Source organism: Osmia lignaria, chromosome 10 (assembly GCF_051020975.1).
Source record: "Osmia lignaria lignaria isolate PbOS001 chromosome 10, iyOsmLign1, whole genome shotgun sequence".
Classification (NCBI taxonomy): Eukaryota; Metazoa; Arthropoda; class Insecta; order Hymenoptera; family Megachilidae; genus Osmia; species Osmia lignaria.
In genome coordinates, this window is record NC_135041.1 from 11202821 (window position 1) to 11221534 (window position 18714).

The 18714-nt window shown below is 37.6% G+C and overlaps 1 protein-coding gene across 4 annotated transcripts in view; it reads left to right on the plus strand.

Moving 5' to 3' along the window:
- The window catches only part of LOC117611970 (uncharacterized), a 49429-nt gene that overhangs the window by 7462 nt on the left and 23253 nt on the right, over nucleotides 1-18714 (plus strand). The window contains exons 1-2 of one of the 4 annotated variants that reach the window (XM_034340527.2): nucleotides 12785-13739; nucleotides 14087-14296. The exons of 2 other annotated variants lie outside the window; for them this stretch is intronic. In XM_034340527.2, the coding sequence (XP_034196418.1) occupies nucleotides 14262-14296 (35 nt within the window). In that variant the 5' untranslated portion in view covers nucleotides 12785-13739; nucleotides 14087-14261. Of the gene's footprint in view, nucleotides 1-12784; nucleotides 14297-18714 lie in introns of those variants that run through there. One more of the 4 variants, XM_034340526.2, reaches the window with a different exon arrangement.

An 18714-nucleotide genomic window follows, 5' to 3' on the forward strand; every position in this document is an offset into this window, starting at 1 on the left:
CGTTTCACTCTACGGGTCAGGTTTCCAGGGTCACGTGAAAGCGCGGCTACACTAACTCGTCTATATAATCATTAAAACAGTTCGATAAAACAATCGATGAAATCTTATTTCCATTTTAAAATTTCACTTTTTACGTCCACAGTATCTTATATACAGAAGGCCGCTAATTAGAATTTAAAATTGAACTCGGGATGAGAATTTACAAACGTTTAGAAAAGCTACATCTTTTATCAGATAGCAGAGAGTAAGAAGAAAGCAAAGAAAGAAACGGTGCACTGTTTCTCAGCACGCATCGTGGTATTTTGCCGCGTGGTTGCGGACGAATTCAAAACGCTCGTTAATTCAGCTCCCCGTCGCGATTTCCGTCCGTTCGATCATATCGCCGGTAACACGCCCACGCGCTACGTGCACCACTGTTCCCTTATAATTAAAGCTTATCGGGAATCGTGGGGTGATAATTAATAGGATTCCTCTAGAACCCGTTTATTACATCTTTTTTTTCGACCGATCGGTGTCACTTTTCCACGGTGTTCTCTGTTAACCATGAAATTAGTTCAGTAAAAGGAGAATTTATGGAATTATATTGAAGGGAGTTGAAAAAGTTTTCTTTCATTTTATATTTTACTACATTTTCCAGGCTTTGTTTTATCATCGTTATTTTAATGAAATCACGCACAAACTCGCTAATTGCAATTTACCCAGCCGTAGAATCGCTCGCAATTATTAAGCTACCGTGCGTGGAACGGTCGTAGGGTTGGAAAGCGGAAGTTCTCAAGCGGAATACGCTTCAACGAACCTTGAAGAGGCACTCAAAATATTTTGCTGAAGTTGATTGAAAATCGAAAATTATTGGCAATACTTCTATTTATAATGGACAACGAAATACTTATGAAAATAATTTCATATACAATGAATGTAGAAAATATTTGTACACCAATTTGTTTTATATAAGACTGTTTTATGTAAATGACAGCCTTGCAATTTGATCATTTTGTAAATATTAATTTGATATAATTCATTCATAGTTGAAGTCTTTACTAATTATCCATATTTTCTAAAGTAAACTACAGATGTCACGTTCATAAATCAACGACGTTGTATCAAAGAGAACTTAATTAAAGAAACTTTGTTTCATCATTTTCAAGAACTTTCAACGATACATATAGTTACTGTTAATCATTTCTGCCAGATGGAGATACTTTCTCTGGCACTTGAAAGATTTCTCATGGAAAATAAAAAAGCTTCTTTCACTTTCTTTTTCTGTATTCCTTCTTTGTGCAAACCACGAACAGAATGAATATCGAGCTCAGCCCTGTTAAACGTTCCTCGAATATAATAAGAAAATGGATAAAAATTTTCTAAGATCTATTTGCAAAGGAAGAATATCAGTTAAGAAAATGTTGCAATTAGTAAACTATCCTCAGTATTATCACAAAAGCTTTGTAACCTGATATAAAACTCCTTTCAGCCCAGGACCGAATTAAGGTTTTCGAAGCCTAAAGTTATCAAATTTCCAAAGTCCTCTTTGGTTGATAAACTTGGTCCAAAAATTGACATTTATTTGAAATAAAATTAAATAACATTTAATCGCAAAGAAAAAGAGTAACAGTAACAATAATTTCCAACCTTGGGTTGGAGCTCCCTTTACACCTCCCCTTGGTGTGACGCTCCATTCCACCAAGAAATTAAAAGATAAGAAAATACTTAATATTTCCATTTTACGAATTTGTAAAATTTGCATTCAAATAAATTAATGTAAAGTTTCCCTATGTATGCACGCACCAGGTTAAGATCAATTCTGGCACAGTTGTTTCCGCTTGTCCGCTCATTAAGTTCACAAGATCTCGTTGGGAATGGGGCCTTAACGAGTGGATTCTCATTCAGGAAATAAAATCTCAGTGACTTCGAATGCAGATTATATATTACAGCAACGATTAGACGTAGACTACGAGATTTCTTAATTTCAAAAAAGGTATTCGATACAGTAAAATTCTTGATTGATATATCTAACCGAGATTGTACATACATCTACCGTACCGTAGATTGTACATTTAACCGAGATAATTTATCTATCGTTTACGGTTAAAAACTTTCTAATTTTAATACCATTCTTTGCTGGATGTTACAAACCTTGATGAAAAACATCATAGTAAGAAAAGCATGTTCGATTTTCCCATGCGTATCGAATGTATTCTGAATGCAACAAACAAATGTAACAGACAAGCATCAAATATATTGGATGCATTACGAAGTTGATGGTAAATATCTTCTTAATTAGATTGAAAAATTAGTTATAAATAAAACAGAATTTCATCTGTAATTTTATGATTGATTATTTCGAGAAAGAAGCAGTCTGAAAAACTTAATAATTAATAAGAAACACATGCTAATAGAAATATACATATAATTGTATATTGTTATATTTGTAAATGTTAACTAAGAAAAGATTGCAGATATTCTATTACATTTTTTTTAAATTTCTAGTATGAATAATTAAGAAATAATAGGTCTTAGGTCTACCTATGTAAGTTTTGTAACTGTTATTATCAGTTAGTTAATTAATGAATTAATTAATTAATTATCCAGGCCTATGCACAGGAATTTACATGTTATTAATAACACTGTCATTTTTCTGGAAATAAATAAATAAATAAGCATGTATTTATAATTATCTGGAACAGTGCAGCATAGGGTAAAAACATAAATTATGGCTAGTGGTCCAAATTGTGTCGCATAAATGTCTCAGTAAACGTCGAAAAAGAAACCCACATACGTAAATCGAAGAACTCGCGTTCCAAGGCGGTCGTATAAGTCCATTGAGATAGCGAGTCAGGTTCCTCAGGGTTCGATTCGCTCTTGAAAGCCGGTCACGTAGCAGTGCATTCTCCTCTTTTGTTCCGGCAACTTTTCTCGTACACATCAGCTCTTTTCTCTCACGATCTTATCCAATGTTGACCCACCCCCTCCTTGCCCCTGGCAACCTTTCTCGTAACCCTTTTCGCCGACCTATGCCGCACGTGCCGCACCTGAAGTGCCTCCAGGCGGATCTTACATAACCTGATGCCTTGCGTAATACCGTCATTACACTTTTATAGTAATTCGTTGTATTTTTCAGTCGAACAACCGCAGGTCATCTTATTTCAAATTACAGTTTATGACCAGGACCGGTATAAGATTTCTGAGGCCCGGGGGTTATCAAACCTTCGAGGGCTCTATTGGTTGACAAATAAAATTAAATATCATTTAATCATAAAGAATAAGAGCAACAGTAAAAACAAAAGAGAAGCCTTATAATGGGGCCCGCTGGGAAGTGGGTCCTGGGACTATGGCCCCCTCAGACCTTTTCTTAATCCGGCGCTATTTATGACATAAGTCGTGTAAGGAATAAAGAAACGACAGATTTAACTTCAACAGGGTGAAATCTGACCCTACCATAATACTTAAGGATCAAGCGCACCTAACTGCTTACATAGTTTAATCCAACCAATAAAACAAAGTCTATAATAAAAAAACCGAATACACACCTACAATTTGCTCTCTCCATTTCCATTTTACTTACATATTTACAGTCTGTTTGTCGCTCCTCTTTTTTGGTACGTATATCCAGAACAGCAGGGGATCGTGAATGATGGTTATTGGAAGTCGTGTCTTCGGCAAAAGATTACAACGTCTTTGCCAATTTCACAGCGAGAGCTGCGAGTCAGTCATTGGTCCGGGTACAAAGTTGTAACTCTTGCCGTGCTTTTTTTTTTTTTTTTAACGATATCCCGTTATTTTTTGCAACGACGACAAGGTGTCTGGAGAACGAAGTTGCGAGGTCAATCGGGGAAAGTCACAGCTGCAAGCCGGTCGGGGATCCCAGAAAAATCCGCCAAGCTTTGCGAGCACCGCTGACCTACATTTCGGTTTGCTGATAACTTTCAAAGTGGTATTAGATGTAACCTGCCGGTTTGCCTCGAGAGTGAAGCGAACATTCCATCCGGCCGCGACGGTGTCGGATTTTAACGAGCTGCATCGTTGAATTCGAATTACAACAAAGATGCTTACCACGAATGTCACCCTCGTTGATACGTATCTAGAGTTTATAAAAATTTTAATTATGATCATATATTATGTTTGCTTGAACTATGCATAAACAGACGTCTGATAATAACTGTAAGAGAAAACGTCGATTAATCTTGATGCAAGTTCTAATCTTTGCGTGGATCGCGCGACCTTTTCGAAGACATCCCGAAGATGTAACGCTGTCTCGAGGAAGACCTTTTCTCGTTCACGTTTTCTCAGCGATCTAACAAGCATCCATTTACAGAAATATTGCGTCATCTGGCATTAAGACAGGCGTTAATGTCGTAACGACGTTACAGATAGAATTAGAATCCGTGCTATGGTAATCCGAGCTGTTTTATCGCGACCGTGTTGCCGAAGGTATTTGCAGCGTTAGAGGACAATAACTCGTACCGTAGACGGTACATCTGTCGCAATCGAGGTTCGAAAAGCAATGAAACACAATCGTGTCCCTATGTAGGTACATATCTACGTACTTATGTACCTTTTAAATACTTTGGCGCCTAGAGCGAATTGGGTGTCACGGTATTGTGGTCACTCCCGATGAAATCGGACGCTTTAATTCGATCGTACGAAGAATTGGTTCTTTTGATAGATTCGTATCTTTCTGGTGGTAAATAAAAAGGAAATCGACGGTTAACGCGTTGAATGTTGTAAAAACTATTAAGTGTAAGAAAAAATTTTTAATTAAAATATTTTACCTTAACACTTTGATGGTTGCACATTTGTGGAATTTATCACTTTTACAGTTTTAAGTATTTTTTCCGATATTAATTGCATTAAATTTCAAATTTGTTATTTAACTAATTATTATAAATGAGCGCCGGATTAAGGGGGTCTAAAGGGAGCTAGGGCATCAGCATTCGAAATGTAATGACTAATCGCGTACATCGTCAATAACAAAACCTGAAACAGACAAATGAACGTACCCATTGTAGGCTTCGTCCTTTGAATAGTTAATCTTCATTTTACGCTTTCAAGAAAATACTGTGATTCACAGACAATGATTTATTGTGGAGGGGAATAAGTATTACGAAGCCTAGGGGGATTTTCCCCGTGGAAGACTGCATTTATTGCGGCAGATGGTCATTCTAACTGTTATAAGGTAACATACGGACGATTATTCTAATCCCAAAGGCCAAATAGAAATCTAGTCATTACTGAAATCCATTGTTCGTTCTCAGAACCTAGCAAGGTCTTAGAATAATTTCTTTTCATATTGTAAATCCATTGGACCGTAATTAACACAGCCTACACGCGAATCGAACCTCGGTCACTTCCAATTAACCTTCGGTTCCATAGAGTCTCATTTAATTAGTGTTTACGGACTGGAATTAACCGTAACTGTGACAGACAGTTAATCGATCGTGTGGGACTCGAGGCTGGCGAACGATCAGGTTGGAAAAGGATATCAAACGTGTGACTATTTTTAAATATTCATATCAACTCTTGAATCTATACCAAATGTAGTTTAATTAAAAGATTTGTTGTTCAACATTTTTATTTTCAAATTTCCTAATGTTGTTGTTATGGATTAACTCTAAATGCATGGTACCACGAAACTCCCCCTTAACGAGATACTAATTAGCATTCGCGAAAATACGTGCAAGCGTGTTTATACACCATAACAAGCTACGATAACGGGTACAATTGCAACTGCAAAACACAGTTGGAGTTTCCAAGCTGACACGGGTATAGCCAGTGTCACGCGAGTACATACCGCGAAAGTAGCATCGTTACGAGAGTTATACTGATATCTCAGCAAAAAGTTTCTCGTTACTGCAGCGTAATATTGAGCGACTAAAAATAGGGAATCGATGGTAACGTGCACGACTATGTTTCGACTGCTTGAAATTAGAATTTCGAGCCATCACTTTTGGCAAAAATGAAATAGATGAAAGCAAAATGATTCTTTGGATAAACATGTTTATAGACGTAATTAGAATTTTTCTCTGGCGTGAACCAGATCTTTTGAAAATGTTGAAATTCTGGAATTAAACAGTTTTGAAGTTTTGGAATTACAAAATCTAAAAGTTTCAAAATTTAGGAAATCTGAAATTTTGGGAATCTGAAACTAAAAGATTTCTGAAATTTAAAAATTTGGGAAATCTGAAATTTTTTGATTTTGGATTTCTGGAATTTTGAAAGTTTGCACCTTGGGAGTTCTGAAATTTTAGAATAATTAGAAGACCGATCCACATTTTCAGGATAGCCAGGACCACCCTGATCCCTATCTAATTACTGAATGCACTAGGCTTTAAAACACTGATTCGGTTCAAACTTAATATAGTTATAAAGAATCTGAAAAGTAATAATTTTGCGGTAACGCGTATAAAGAAACACGGAAAGAAGACAGAAAAAAAGAAATAAATCGCGACTATATTACAAACGCGATTAATACCCGGTGAGCATAAAACAGAATTGCGGTTGTTCATGGTCTAACAAGATTTCCATTACGTTCACATCACTGATCAAGAGGATGCCGTACGATTTATAGATCGAAATTGATGGATCCCAAGATCGAATAAATTCAAAGTCCGTGTGCCGTTATCTCTAACCTGTCTCCACGATCAACCAAGTGAATCCAATTTACTCATCGAAGGAACGGTTCGAGCATCAACGATCCATGAGATCGATGGATCTTCTCTCGACTTCCGCCACAGCGCGCCGAGAAAGGTCTGCGACGACCAATTTCACGGTGAAACATTCTCGAGGTGATCGACGAAATTCGATCAGTGCGACGTAATAGAATTTGCCGGGTGGTTCTGAACTTTCAGCGAACTTGCGAACTGTTGCTTCTGCTAACCAAAGAGGACACGTCCTCGGTGTTAGTTTCCCTCTTGTTTGCGGTTTGTCGCGTGAATGACCCGGCGATGAATATACAGCTCGGATAAATATTGATACACGGTTGAATCGTTTTCAAATTAGTTCGTTTAATTCTAGAAATAATATTACAATAAAATTTTGTTTATTTGAACATTTTAAAGAGGCCTGTTATTCTACAAACTCTAAGCTTTGAACTAATATAATATTTATATTATTAAATTGCGTTAAATTTTATACAATAATTTTATATCTAAAATCAGAACCAGTATAAGGGAAGATCTAAGGGGATAAGAGGCCCGGGGTCCATTTTTCAGGGGTTCTTTCATTTACTTAGTCAAGAAATATTGAATAACATTGTTTTACTGTTGCTTTTTTTCTTCACGATTAAATGCTATGTAATTTTATTTTTAAAAAATTTCAATTTTCGAACCAACTTTATCAATCAAGGGGGCTCTCCAAGGTTTGATAGCCCCAGGCCCCAGAAACCTTAAGCCGATCCTGCCTGAAATTAGTCATTATTTGCAACAACTATCAATCAACCATTTTACTATTAAAACATTAATAAAGATAATGACAAAATAACACTCGTTTGTTCTTACATATTGAAAACATATTCCTAATCACCATTTTACATCAAGAGGGGTATTATAACAAGCAGAGCACGTGGCTGAAGAATGTCGGAGGTCTTCGAACAAAGTATGTATAACAAGGAAGCTGATCTAAATCTGTTGAAAGAATCAGTCACGCCCTATGTCATTGGCCTCCAGAACACGTTCACCCTTAAATTACTCAGCCAGCTACTTCTGTTTACAAACGAACCTCCATAAAACCGTGTTTCTCAAACTCTTTTTTACTACTCCGATCACGTAGAAAAGTTTGTCTATCCAAGAACTTCTTCTCATTTAACATTTAAAAGAACACTTTGAAACTACCCCTCTAACGAACACGTGTCCATTATAAAAACCACGATCGTTTAAAAATATTTGTAAATTGAATCTAACATAAGTTATAATAAAACTATAAAAGTTAAAATAAACAGTAATAAAAAGTTGATCTATGGACAAGTTACTCTAGAAACATACCCGCAGAAGAAGGGAATCCATCATCTCAGCCCCTGGTGCAGGCTAAAAATCAAAGTCTCTCTCTATATGGGTGGTCAGGTTCTCTTTTACCCGAAGAAGAACGGCTCTAGAGAAGCACTGAGAGGACAAGCAAGCGTGAACAGGCGGCATAAAAAGGCGGAGGGCGAGGCGGCGAAAATGGCCCTAAAGGTAACGAAGTCCCCGCGACAGCGACGGCGGAAGCGAGGATTTTAAGTGCGGCCCGAAAGACATATTTCTGGACGGGGTCTATATTTGGCCGACGGTGGTCCACACCTATGCGCAGGAGAGGCGCTGAACGATTTACGCGTCTGGAACTCCCAGCATTCCGCCGCGACTTTCTTTGTGTCCGCGACCCGTGAATTCCCGATAGACGCGCACGCCACGCGCCGTCCTGGAATCCTGTTTATGTCGCGCATCGAAACACCGCGATCGGCTTTTGATCTTTTGCTAGAATATAGCGTCGCCGGGCATGAATTTATGCCCGCCATTTAAATTGCCCGCGCGATCGGATATCTCGTAATTCAACGCGAAGCGCGGACCTTTGAACGGTCGAATTCGACTTGGCCCCCTCGAGAACGAACGTGACGGATCAATTCTGACCAATTTCGCGTTTCTAAAGATGCTCTTGGTTTATGATGTCATAATAATTGACCCTTGGGATTTAGTTTCGCTTCGAAAACAGAATTTGAAAGTATCAGTCTAAAATTTTGGTATACCTATTATTGAAAATTCTGCACTTCAATGCAAATTCTAGGGTCTATTATTTTATTGCATCCTAATCCTTGCATACCTCTTCAAGGTTCTACTATTATACAAATGCATAGATTTACTTTAGTTACTGGTAATACATTTTTACGACACCTGAGGTCATTTATGATCCTTAGTAATATTACAATCTCACAACTTCAAAATTCTGTATTGTTCATTTTAAATTAGTTTGAATATAACGCAAAGAGCACAATACGTTAACGTTGCAATAAAAATAAAAATTTAATGGTAAGAATATTTTTCCTACTGGTAAAACTTATTATGTGTCAGACTTGCTCAGGCTTAAGATTCAAATAAAGACGAAGATTCTTGTCGTATTTCAAACGGGTGACCACGAGCAATTTGAGACATTCCATTCTTACAGTTTTAGTTTAGCCAGGTATGCTGAAATTTACGGTAGGTACACCAAGCGATCTAAAACGGTTATTAAGAAGCTTCTGCTTAACAATTTCATTTCCGTTGATCCGACGCGTATTACCGAGTCGTTAAAATAGTTGAAATTAAACTACGGATCATTTCACCGCGACTGATGAATTCGGTGCACATATTTCTACAACTGTACTCCATGCTATTTTTGATAAATATCAGGATTAAAATCAAATAAGAAACGATAAATTAATTGAATAACTTGAAAAAAAATGAAATGAAAATAAAATGAAGAAAGAAAAAAGTTGCAGATACTCTGATACTGATTTCTGGTACTAATGGACTTTATAAATTTTGCCATGATTGAACCACCTCGAATTATTTCTCAACACAAAGAAACACGATTAACATCGATCTAACGATTTCAATCCGTAACCTTCGTTCGATTTCAAACGCAACAATATTTCACGAAATCATTTCACCCCCTGCGGTTCATTTCCAGGTTACTTGGCAGTAGAGGTGGAGAAATATCGATAGCGTATCGAGTATTATCGATGGTTTCTCCTATCGCAAACTCGATGATAAACGCCATATAATTTTCCCCTTATCTCATAACATGTTTGAAATTGCTTTGCAGTTATTAATTGCCAACCTTCACCTATAGCTCAGTACTATGATGAAACTAGTATTGATTCAATGGTTCACAATACAAAGACAACGTATTGAAATAATTCTCAATATCAATAAGAAAATATTGATATTCCATTGAAACCTAATATTTTCAGTAAAGCTGATGATCCTAATCCACTCTCCTTCTCCTCCCTCTATGCCCTCAAATTTTAATTACACTAATAATACTAATCATAAGAAAACGAAAGCAAATATTAAGAATTATTTATCAATTTTAATATCTTTTCAATTCGAGAAATTATTAAAATTGATTTCTGATTACTATCAGTCCATTTTGTCCCATTACGAGCCAAGATGGAACCGAACAACCAATCCACGTCGGTTTCGCTGAAAACCATAACCGCTTCCGAAGCGAAATGTATCCAAGAGCGAAACTGATCGCGGTTATAATTCACGCGAACGTCAGCCCTGATTTTTTACCCCTTCCACGGATTCTGCATAGTTCAGATTCATACGTAGGCCACAGCTCGGATTGATTCTTCTTCTTGTTCCTTCATTTGCTCGCGTTTCCAGCGAAAGCCGAGTTATGTGGCCGTTGGCCAGATTTTCGTGCACTCGTGCCCGCGAGACGTTATAAATGCGGTATTCGTTTACCGTCTCCGTTCTCATCACCTAATAGCAATAAGCTCGCGTGCATCATAAGCACCCGGCTTCGTATCTCGTTCATCGTTCGCGTCAAATCGCTCGTTAACGTTCACCGTTCGACGAGATCGAACTGCAAGACACCACCGGGGTTCTGAATGCTGTTAATTAATCGCCGATCTGTAGCCTCCTTACAGATCGCTTCGATAATTACCCCTTTCACTATTGCAGGTAACTATGGTTACCCATCGCGAAACGATCATCGTACGCAATGGATTATGGATGATTATATTAACGTTTGATGAAACATTTTTTTCACCTAATATTCGTAAGGTTAAACAAAACGATGAGATCACAATGGATAGTGAACGAGGGACAACTGGCAGGAAAATCAATCGGTTACCAGCTGATTTAATTGGCCGTTCGTTAATGGGGACGACGGTTCATTAGGAAGGTAATTAAGCGGTACTGGGCGGTGGCTGACCCCCGAGAATTCGACTTCACCTATGAACGATTAATCTTGGCTACTAGGCTCTCTTCTACTTCCTTTTATCCGACGTTCCACTGATGTTACGCTAGCTTTGATTAAACGGGAATTAATCGTTTCTGGATGAACCGCTGAGATATTCTATTTATATTAGCTATTTTCGCGTTTAATCGAGAAGATAATTTTCTATAACAGTATGCGGATGAAATTGGGGATGCTGAGATTGTTGAAATATATTTAAGTAAATGGACGAGTACATATTGGTGATAAATTAGAAATGAATCAAACGTCGAAAGGAGGTTTATTCTTCTTTATGCATTTCACACCCGGATTTAGCAGACCCCATTTAGCCCAACTCAGTTATGCGACACACCCAACTTTTTCTAAATAAGAACTCTGCTACGTTCCTTAGAAATGTGCTTGCATGTCTGTTGTTCTGAAACTAATAAACACGAACGTTTGATTTATGTTACTTAAAAGAATGAACATTTTTCCTATTACATTAGTAACTTTCTGTTTTTAGTCTTCTATGAATACTGTAAATTTTAATCGTTTCTGAAATGAAACTATAGGTATACAAATTAATTAATTAATTAATTAAAGCAGTTTCAAACATAAAAAGATTCTAAATGCTGCTCCAAAGTTACAGATAGTTAAAAGTCTTGAAAAATGAAAAAGAACACCGTAGTCTGCTTCACACAATGTTCCACTGAATTATTAATAAGTATCGTATTTCTGTAATTAATTTTCAAGCATAATCATACCGCGAACTTAAGTGCAGTTTTGCAAGTTGCATTCCAACAAATCGCTTATTATGTATAGCCACAGACCTTGGAGTTATCTGCAAGTTTATTGTGCAGATAACATGGCCGGCTGCCAGCTCGCGAATATTTTGCAAGCTTGCTAATTGCTCCCATAACGATCGCGCAGATGCACGCTGCATAGTTTCCATCGCGCGAGTCCTGTTCCGATAGGAAAAATCAAAATTTATATCGCGCTCTAATCACGTCGCATCTTCGGGCATCTTTATTTTTGAACGCCCTTAAACCTTGATTAAACTTGATATACAATGCTTGCCGGGAATATTAATTACGGGTTCATTAATCAGAACGGAAGCGGGCAAATAACGATTACGGAGAATAATGAGATGTAGGTCCGTACCAAGAGAATATAAATTAAGGATACAGAGTTAAAAGTTAAAAATTGTTCGATAACAAAAGAAAAAAATAGTTTTACATCTGAAAAATTGCTGATACGCAGAAATTCCTTAATTTATTAGATATATAATTTCTATTATAAAAGATAACAATTGTATTATTATCTTCTTTTTAATTAAAGATTCATTTTAAAAATTTCATAATTAAACTGTCTATACTGGAAAGGGTCAGATAGAATAAAATTCCAATTTAGAAATATTTATATATAAAATAAAATATTTCGTAACAAACTTAGCAGTCAGTATGAATATCTAATAAAATCATGAGTTACATTTTTATATTCTATAAGTAGTTTCATTAGAATAATTTAAAATCATGTGAACCGTTGGAACTTTCTCAACAAGTTGAACACTTTTCCCACCCCTATTTAATTGTGTCCTTTACTTTCTTCAGGTAACCCCAGTCACGCATTATTCGTGCGTCTACTTCAATTATTAGTCGGTGAATGGACTAAAGTGCTCATAGGTACAACATTTATTATTACTTCACGAGAAAAAAGAAATAGAATAAAAACTTTTCTCACCCCTGTTTCAAACATCAAATGGTAAAGAATTTCGTGATCCGCATTTGAATCGCATCACATTCCGTTTTACGACCGCCACCTGTGTGTACGCCTGCACACAAAGGGTGCGCTCGCGGTCGCGCGGGCGCCCATATGAAACCTGCGCGCCACGAGGTAAAGCCGCCAGTGCTATTCGTCGCCGCAGTGCGATACGGTCGATAGAAGAAAACGTGGGCGACAGTCTCCGGTGGTTGCAGCTGCTATACAAAACTGCCGCGACGCTTATTCCCACCACGACGTCATTATTCTACCCTATTCGAACATTTCCCGGAATCGACGCGCCTTCTTTCCTCTTTCCGAGGACGAGCCAACATAGGGTGGCCGATCGATCACGATTTATTCCGCTCGAGGATGTTGCGCGGGCGGCATCATGCTGCAAAAACTGTCAGATAAAATTCCTGTGAACGTGATCGGTGTACCAAGGGGTAGTTTTATACCATCTAAAGGGGTTGTTTTCGTCGTGGAATGATCAGTGTTTTGGTTCGTTGTGATTTCGAGGATTTATTTCAGAGATTCCAGCTGTTTCTGTTTACTATTCATTCGGATATCGTAATATAAAATTCAGGAAATTAAAAATTCTTAAATTATCATCGAAATCAAGAGTATTTAATTAAAACAATTTGCGACAAAAGATAAGGAGTTAATCATCCCTTAGCGAATGTTCAAGGGCAAGACCATAAAAAAATTTGCTTTTAAATGCGAACCAATGACGATCGCGATCTGCGAATCGGAAGAACGGTCACGATGCTCGATCGTTCCAGAAGCAATTTGCGGCCACGTCGCGATCACGAGGATACCGGAAGGAGAGGGAAGTGAGAAATACCGGCGTGGAAGTGCAACGATTCCGTGCGGCGTGTTGGCCCTGGCACGGCCAAACTCTAACTGATCGTGCAAAGAGAAACGATCGAGGCACGGCCGCGTGGCGAGCCGTGACATTGGACTACGTGGAATCTGTTTACTCGCGAACGCGGTTCGACAAGCCGATTCGTGCCACCAGGGATCCCCGTCCTTGACGTAACATCGACCTATCGATCACTATCGACATCTGGATTAAGCAACCGACCAGCGAGCTCGTAATTAATCGCTTTCTGCGACGTTAGATTAACGCTACATCGTTAGTGTAACCCTTCTCCATCGCGAATCCTTGATCTTGATAAATAATTACAAACCGGAGAATAATCGTGACTCGATCGTTACGGTGGTTGGTGAATAGTTTGACTCGTTTTATATGGTGATATTTTTCTGGGGAATATTTTATCCTAGTTATGGAATAATCGTAGCGGTCTCGAGTCTCGAAGGATCGACGGCGACAGGAGGTGGGCGGACTGGCGCCAGAGAAGAGAAGGGTTGCCGATCGATTTCAGCTTCGAAAGAGGATGCTCCGTTTCGCGACGTAGCAATACGTGTTTTTACATCGTAGTCACGTGCCAAGAAGCGTAGTTGTGCCGCGGTGGGAGATCGGTTCGAGTTAGAGGAGGTGGAGGAGTGTAACGACGAGGGGATTTTTCCCGGCGCGGCGACCGAACGTCGTTGTGGAAAATCGATCCGCCACCCTGGTTGGCCACCCCGTTGCAACCACCCAGCAGCGCGGTGCAATGACCTCGAAACCGGGAAGGTCCTACAGCGTGAGGTAAGAGGAATCGTGAAGGGAGAGAAAAAAAGGGGAATAAAGATGAGGCGGGGGAGACAGACGGAGAAAATAACCGCCTCCCTTTTGCCATACGTTCCAACGTCTACGACTTTTGCTCGACGTTTTTCTCTATTTCACTTCCGGCCACGTCTTTCCGCGGCTGCATTTTAAACCGGCCCCCTGACTGTCCTCGTCTAAAGTTGAACGGCGGGCTTAAACTTCTACGATCGGGCTCCGCTGCGCGTACGGAATTTACGATGGGTCGTTTATGGGGAAACGATCGTTTCGTTTCGACCCCTTGGCTTTCGTTTCAAACGGCTGCCTTAGCGAACATTATCGTCGCTCGTCTTCCCGTCGTTTAAGCTAAGGGACGAGCTGCCTGCGTTGAAACGACGTCGATGATACGCGGCGTTACCCTCGAAATGTCTAACTTTGTTTCCGCATTGAAGTAGCGAATTTGTGAATGACAGTTTTGATAGAATCTTTTCGGGTATCGTTAAAAAGTTATCATGGGTGTTGAATCTCTGAATTTTATACATTTTTTTGGTGGTTTTATGAACCTGTTTCCGAACTTCCTTCCCAATACTTATTTTTCCCAATTAATCCTTTAAACATTTGATTCGATGAACAATTCGATAACTCGATAACTATCCCAGAGTTTTTTCAGATTTTTCAGATAAATAACCTAGGTTGTCTACAGAAATTGTAAAACATATATTTCTCCACGATGGATTAAATAGAAATCGATTCATCCATAAATATAGACACTGCATTTATGTTTATGAATCTCCAAATTTTGTTGTAGAAAATAAAAATTAGAGCACAGATTGCTATTCAAATGATATTAAATCAACAAGCAATGAAATATTTGTAAAATTTCTAAAAAGATTATTTTCTACATTCTTACTTAAAGTGTTTCGATTCCATGGATCGAGTTCTTCCATTTGTACCGTGGAGTTATTTCACAATTTCTGTTTCTTTTTCCCAACGTATCCGGTACTTTCACCAGCCACCATTGACGAATAGTAACAGGTAGCAGTCTCCGTTCCCTTCTTTTTTTTTTTCGGATTCCCACTTAATTCTTTGGGATATTTCCGGGATCCAATGACTCGGTAAAACCCAGCCTAAGAAGGAAAAAAAGATTGTTTCTTATTAGTAGAGCGTTACACGACGAAATCGAGAGATTTACAACATCGAGCTGAAACGGGGAACTTCGTTACAAGCCGCTATCTTCTTGGCTCACTGGTCTCGTATTCGTTCCTTTGTATCCAGCACGAGTTCTTACGTGGAATCACCTACTTTCCGAGACCTTCACTGTAAGCCTTACATCGACTACACACTGACTGTAAACAACTTGTTTCCGTTCTCTATTTCACCCTCGTTCAGGTAGCACTTTGGTACAATACCGAAAGATGAAAAATTTGAAGAATTTTTGAATTTATAAAATTGTTTATTGAATAGTGTGCGTGGTCATCGATGTTTGGTATCATACAGTGCAAATTAAGGGGAGGTCTAAAGGGGGTTACAGCCCCGGATCCTACTTCTCAGAGACTCTCTTATTCTAAGCCTTTATTTTTTTACTATTACTCTTTTCCTTTGCGACTAAATGCCATTTTATTTTATTTAGAATAAATTTCAATTTTTGAACCAAAATTAACCAATAGGGCCCTCGAAGGTTCAATAATACGGTCCCAGAAATCTTAATTCTGGTATTACAAATTCGAAATATTTAACAAATTTTAAATAACTATTAAAAGTATAGGCGGTAAAAGAAAATATTCACTTAATACGTAACTCTAGGCATTAATGGGTTAATCTTGCTCTAAAGTATACGCGAAGACTTTATATTAATTCTAAAGTTTCCTGTCAAAGTGAGAAATTATTACTATATGTAAAACTCTGGTAATGCTTTGCTATTTCAGGTGAAATTCAATTATGAATGATCAATAATCACGATACGAATTTTTCATTCAGAAGATATATTATTTTCCCACGTGGCAAGCTGTTACGTGTACGTACATAGGCTGATGGAAACGGTATTTTCGAAACGTTCCACGGTGTATTCTAAGAAAACGTTTCTGCGCTCTTGACGCGCGAACAATAAGCTTATTGATGGGCTTGTTCTTGCTTTTACTGCAATTGCTTTTATTGCAATCTCGTATTCAGAGAAAGGCACGGCATGGGAATGGTACCTCGGTCATCACTCGTTCACAATTCCCTCGTTATTATTTATTCAGAACTGTGGCATCGATCGACTTAAATGGTTCATTTGCAATTTTTCACTTTTTCAATTTATTTCTTTTCAGTAAATAATAACTTTTGTATATTTCTTCAATTTTATTTCTAAATACTGCTTCAGGTCATTGACCTGAATTTTGTATTTTTAATTACTAATAACTTTTTTTTAATACACAACATTGAAATGAAAGAAGTTGATCTATGCTTGGGATCTATTAAGGACACTATGACTAGGAAATTAATTACGAAAGGGTTAAGCGACGTTTCTGGGAACACGTTATGTATAAAGCTTCGTACCTTTTTCGCATTTCTCACCGTCACTATATTCTTCCATTTATTCTTTTGATAAATGGTTGGCCATGTACACTGATAATTCACTCAGTATTTAAATTGGAGATTACATCTTGGAATGACACATTTATCTGCCGCAGTTTATGAGTATCAATCATTTTTCTTACGATTTGATAAACTTTTAACGAGATTACATATGTTTGGAATTTTAAAAGCACTCCTGTAAACTTCTATTAGATTCTGAGTTGGGCTGTCACGACTTTTATTGCTCCAATTCATATTTTTCTCTGTTCGTTTGTGGTTAGATAAGACTGAGAAACATTATCAGCTAAGCGATTGCAGACATGCACGAACCACACCCCTTTTGATTAAATATTATCGAACCTTCCGTCGCTATAATCCTTTCAAATACAAGGATACGGTCATAGATATTGTTATCTACTCCTCTTCTAGGGCCAGAGGAAAAAAATGTCTATTAATAAAGATATCGTGGCAGTTGGTCATTTCATCGATCAAGCCTATTTTCGTGGAGGGTGTGCAGCTCCGTTTAAGCAGAAAAAAAATATCCGGGTCAACAGCATGTCGAAGACCCGTGCTCCATTTATATTGGGATTCTGGTCAGTTTCGGAAGAGAGTTTATCGATCCGATACGGTGCACGTGCCAAAAGTGGAGACAGCCAAATGGTATGTCTGGAAATCGGAGCTTGTTTGAGACATTGGCAGCCGTGATAAAAAGGACCAGTTGTAGTAAAAAAAATCACATATTTTATATTTTCGACGAGGGTGAATTCTGACTGGGGCAAGGGAGCAATTATTACTAGAGAGGGATACAAAGCTGAAAAAGATAGGAAATTTTATCTATTTTCAGATTTTTAAGGGTGGTGTATTCTATCTGTGTTATCTTGTGCAGTAGTGTAACTAGGAATGGGGCAAAAGGATCAATTGCCCCTTTTGAAAAATTGAGAACCTTTTTTATTTAATACTTTCAAAAATTAAAAAAAATTAGATTTAATATTATTATTGTGCTAATAAGGTTTGTTTAACCTCCTTATCAATTGTGGTTGCGCCATTGATGTTGAGCATTTTATTCGAACCGGAAGTTAAAAAAAAAATTCAAGAAAACTTATCTAGTTCATAATTATGTTTTGTTTAGGTTTAGAAACATTGTCGATTCGTATTCTCGTCGATATAATAGCCGTGGCGAATAGATTCTTATCAAAGCGGCATTATTGTAATGGTTGTTTCACGATAATTAAGAGTACACTTTAGATAGCTTAGCGGATATATCGTCGATCAAATCGTAAATCAAGCGCGGTTGTTACAAAGCCATCGCCTCGGTTTCGTGCCATGATGCGACTTGCGTAAGAATAATCATTCTTCAACGATGACAAGGTTAATTATCGTTAGAACAAACTACTATTAACGTACCGCTTCTAATATCCTTCAGAAACATCTATTGAAAGAAGTTGTTGAAACATCATAAAGATACCTTGTCTTTACCTTTTTAACCCTGATATTATATTCATAAAAACACTAATTGTATGACAATTGTGATTGTCTATCTTCTGACAAATATATTAAATAAAAAAGTCTTTCGCAGATTTAGAAATGTAATGAAATGATGGGATTTCAAGGGTTAATTGAAATAATTTTATGAAAAGAAAATTATATTTTTAAACACTAATTTGTAGGCGTGGCCCCTCAAAAATGTGAACTGGATCTCTTATTGTTTAAAAATTTTAAGATTCTAAAATTTTACAATTTTAGAATTTCGAAATGATATTTCAGATTTCCGAAATTCCGGAATTTTTGAATTACAAAGTTTCAAAATTTCTATGGGACTTGACCCACTCCCCAAAAAAGTTCTTCTTAAACAAAATTATTAAATT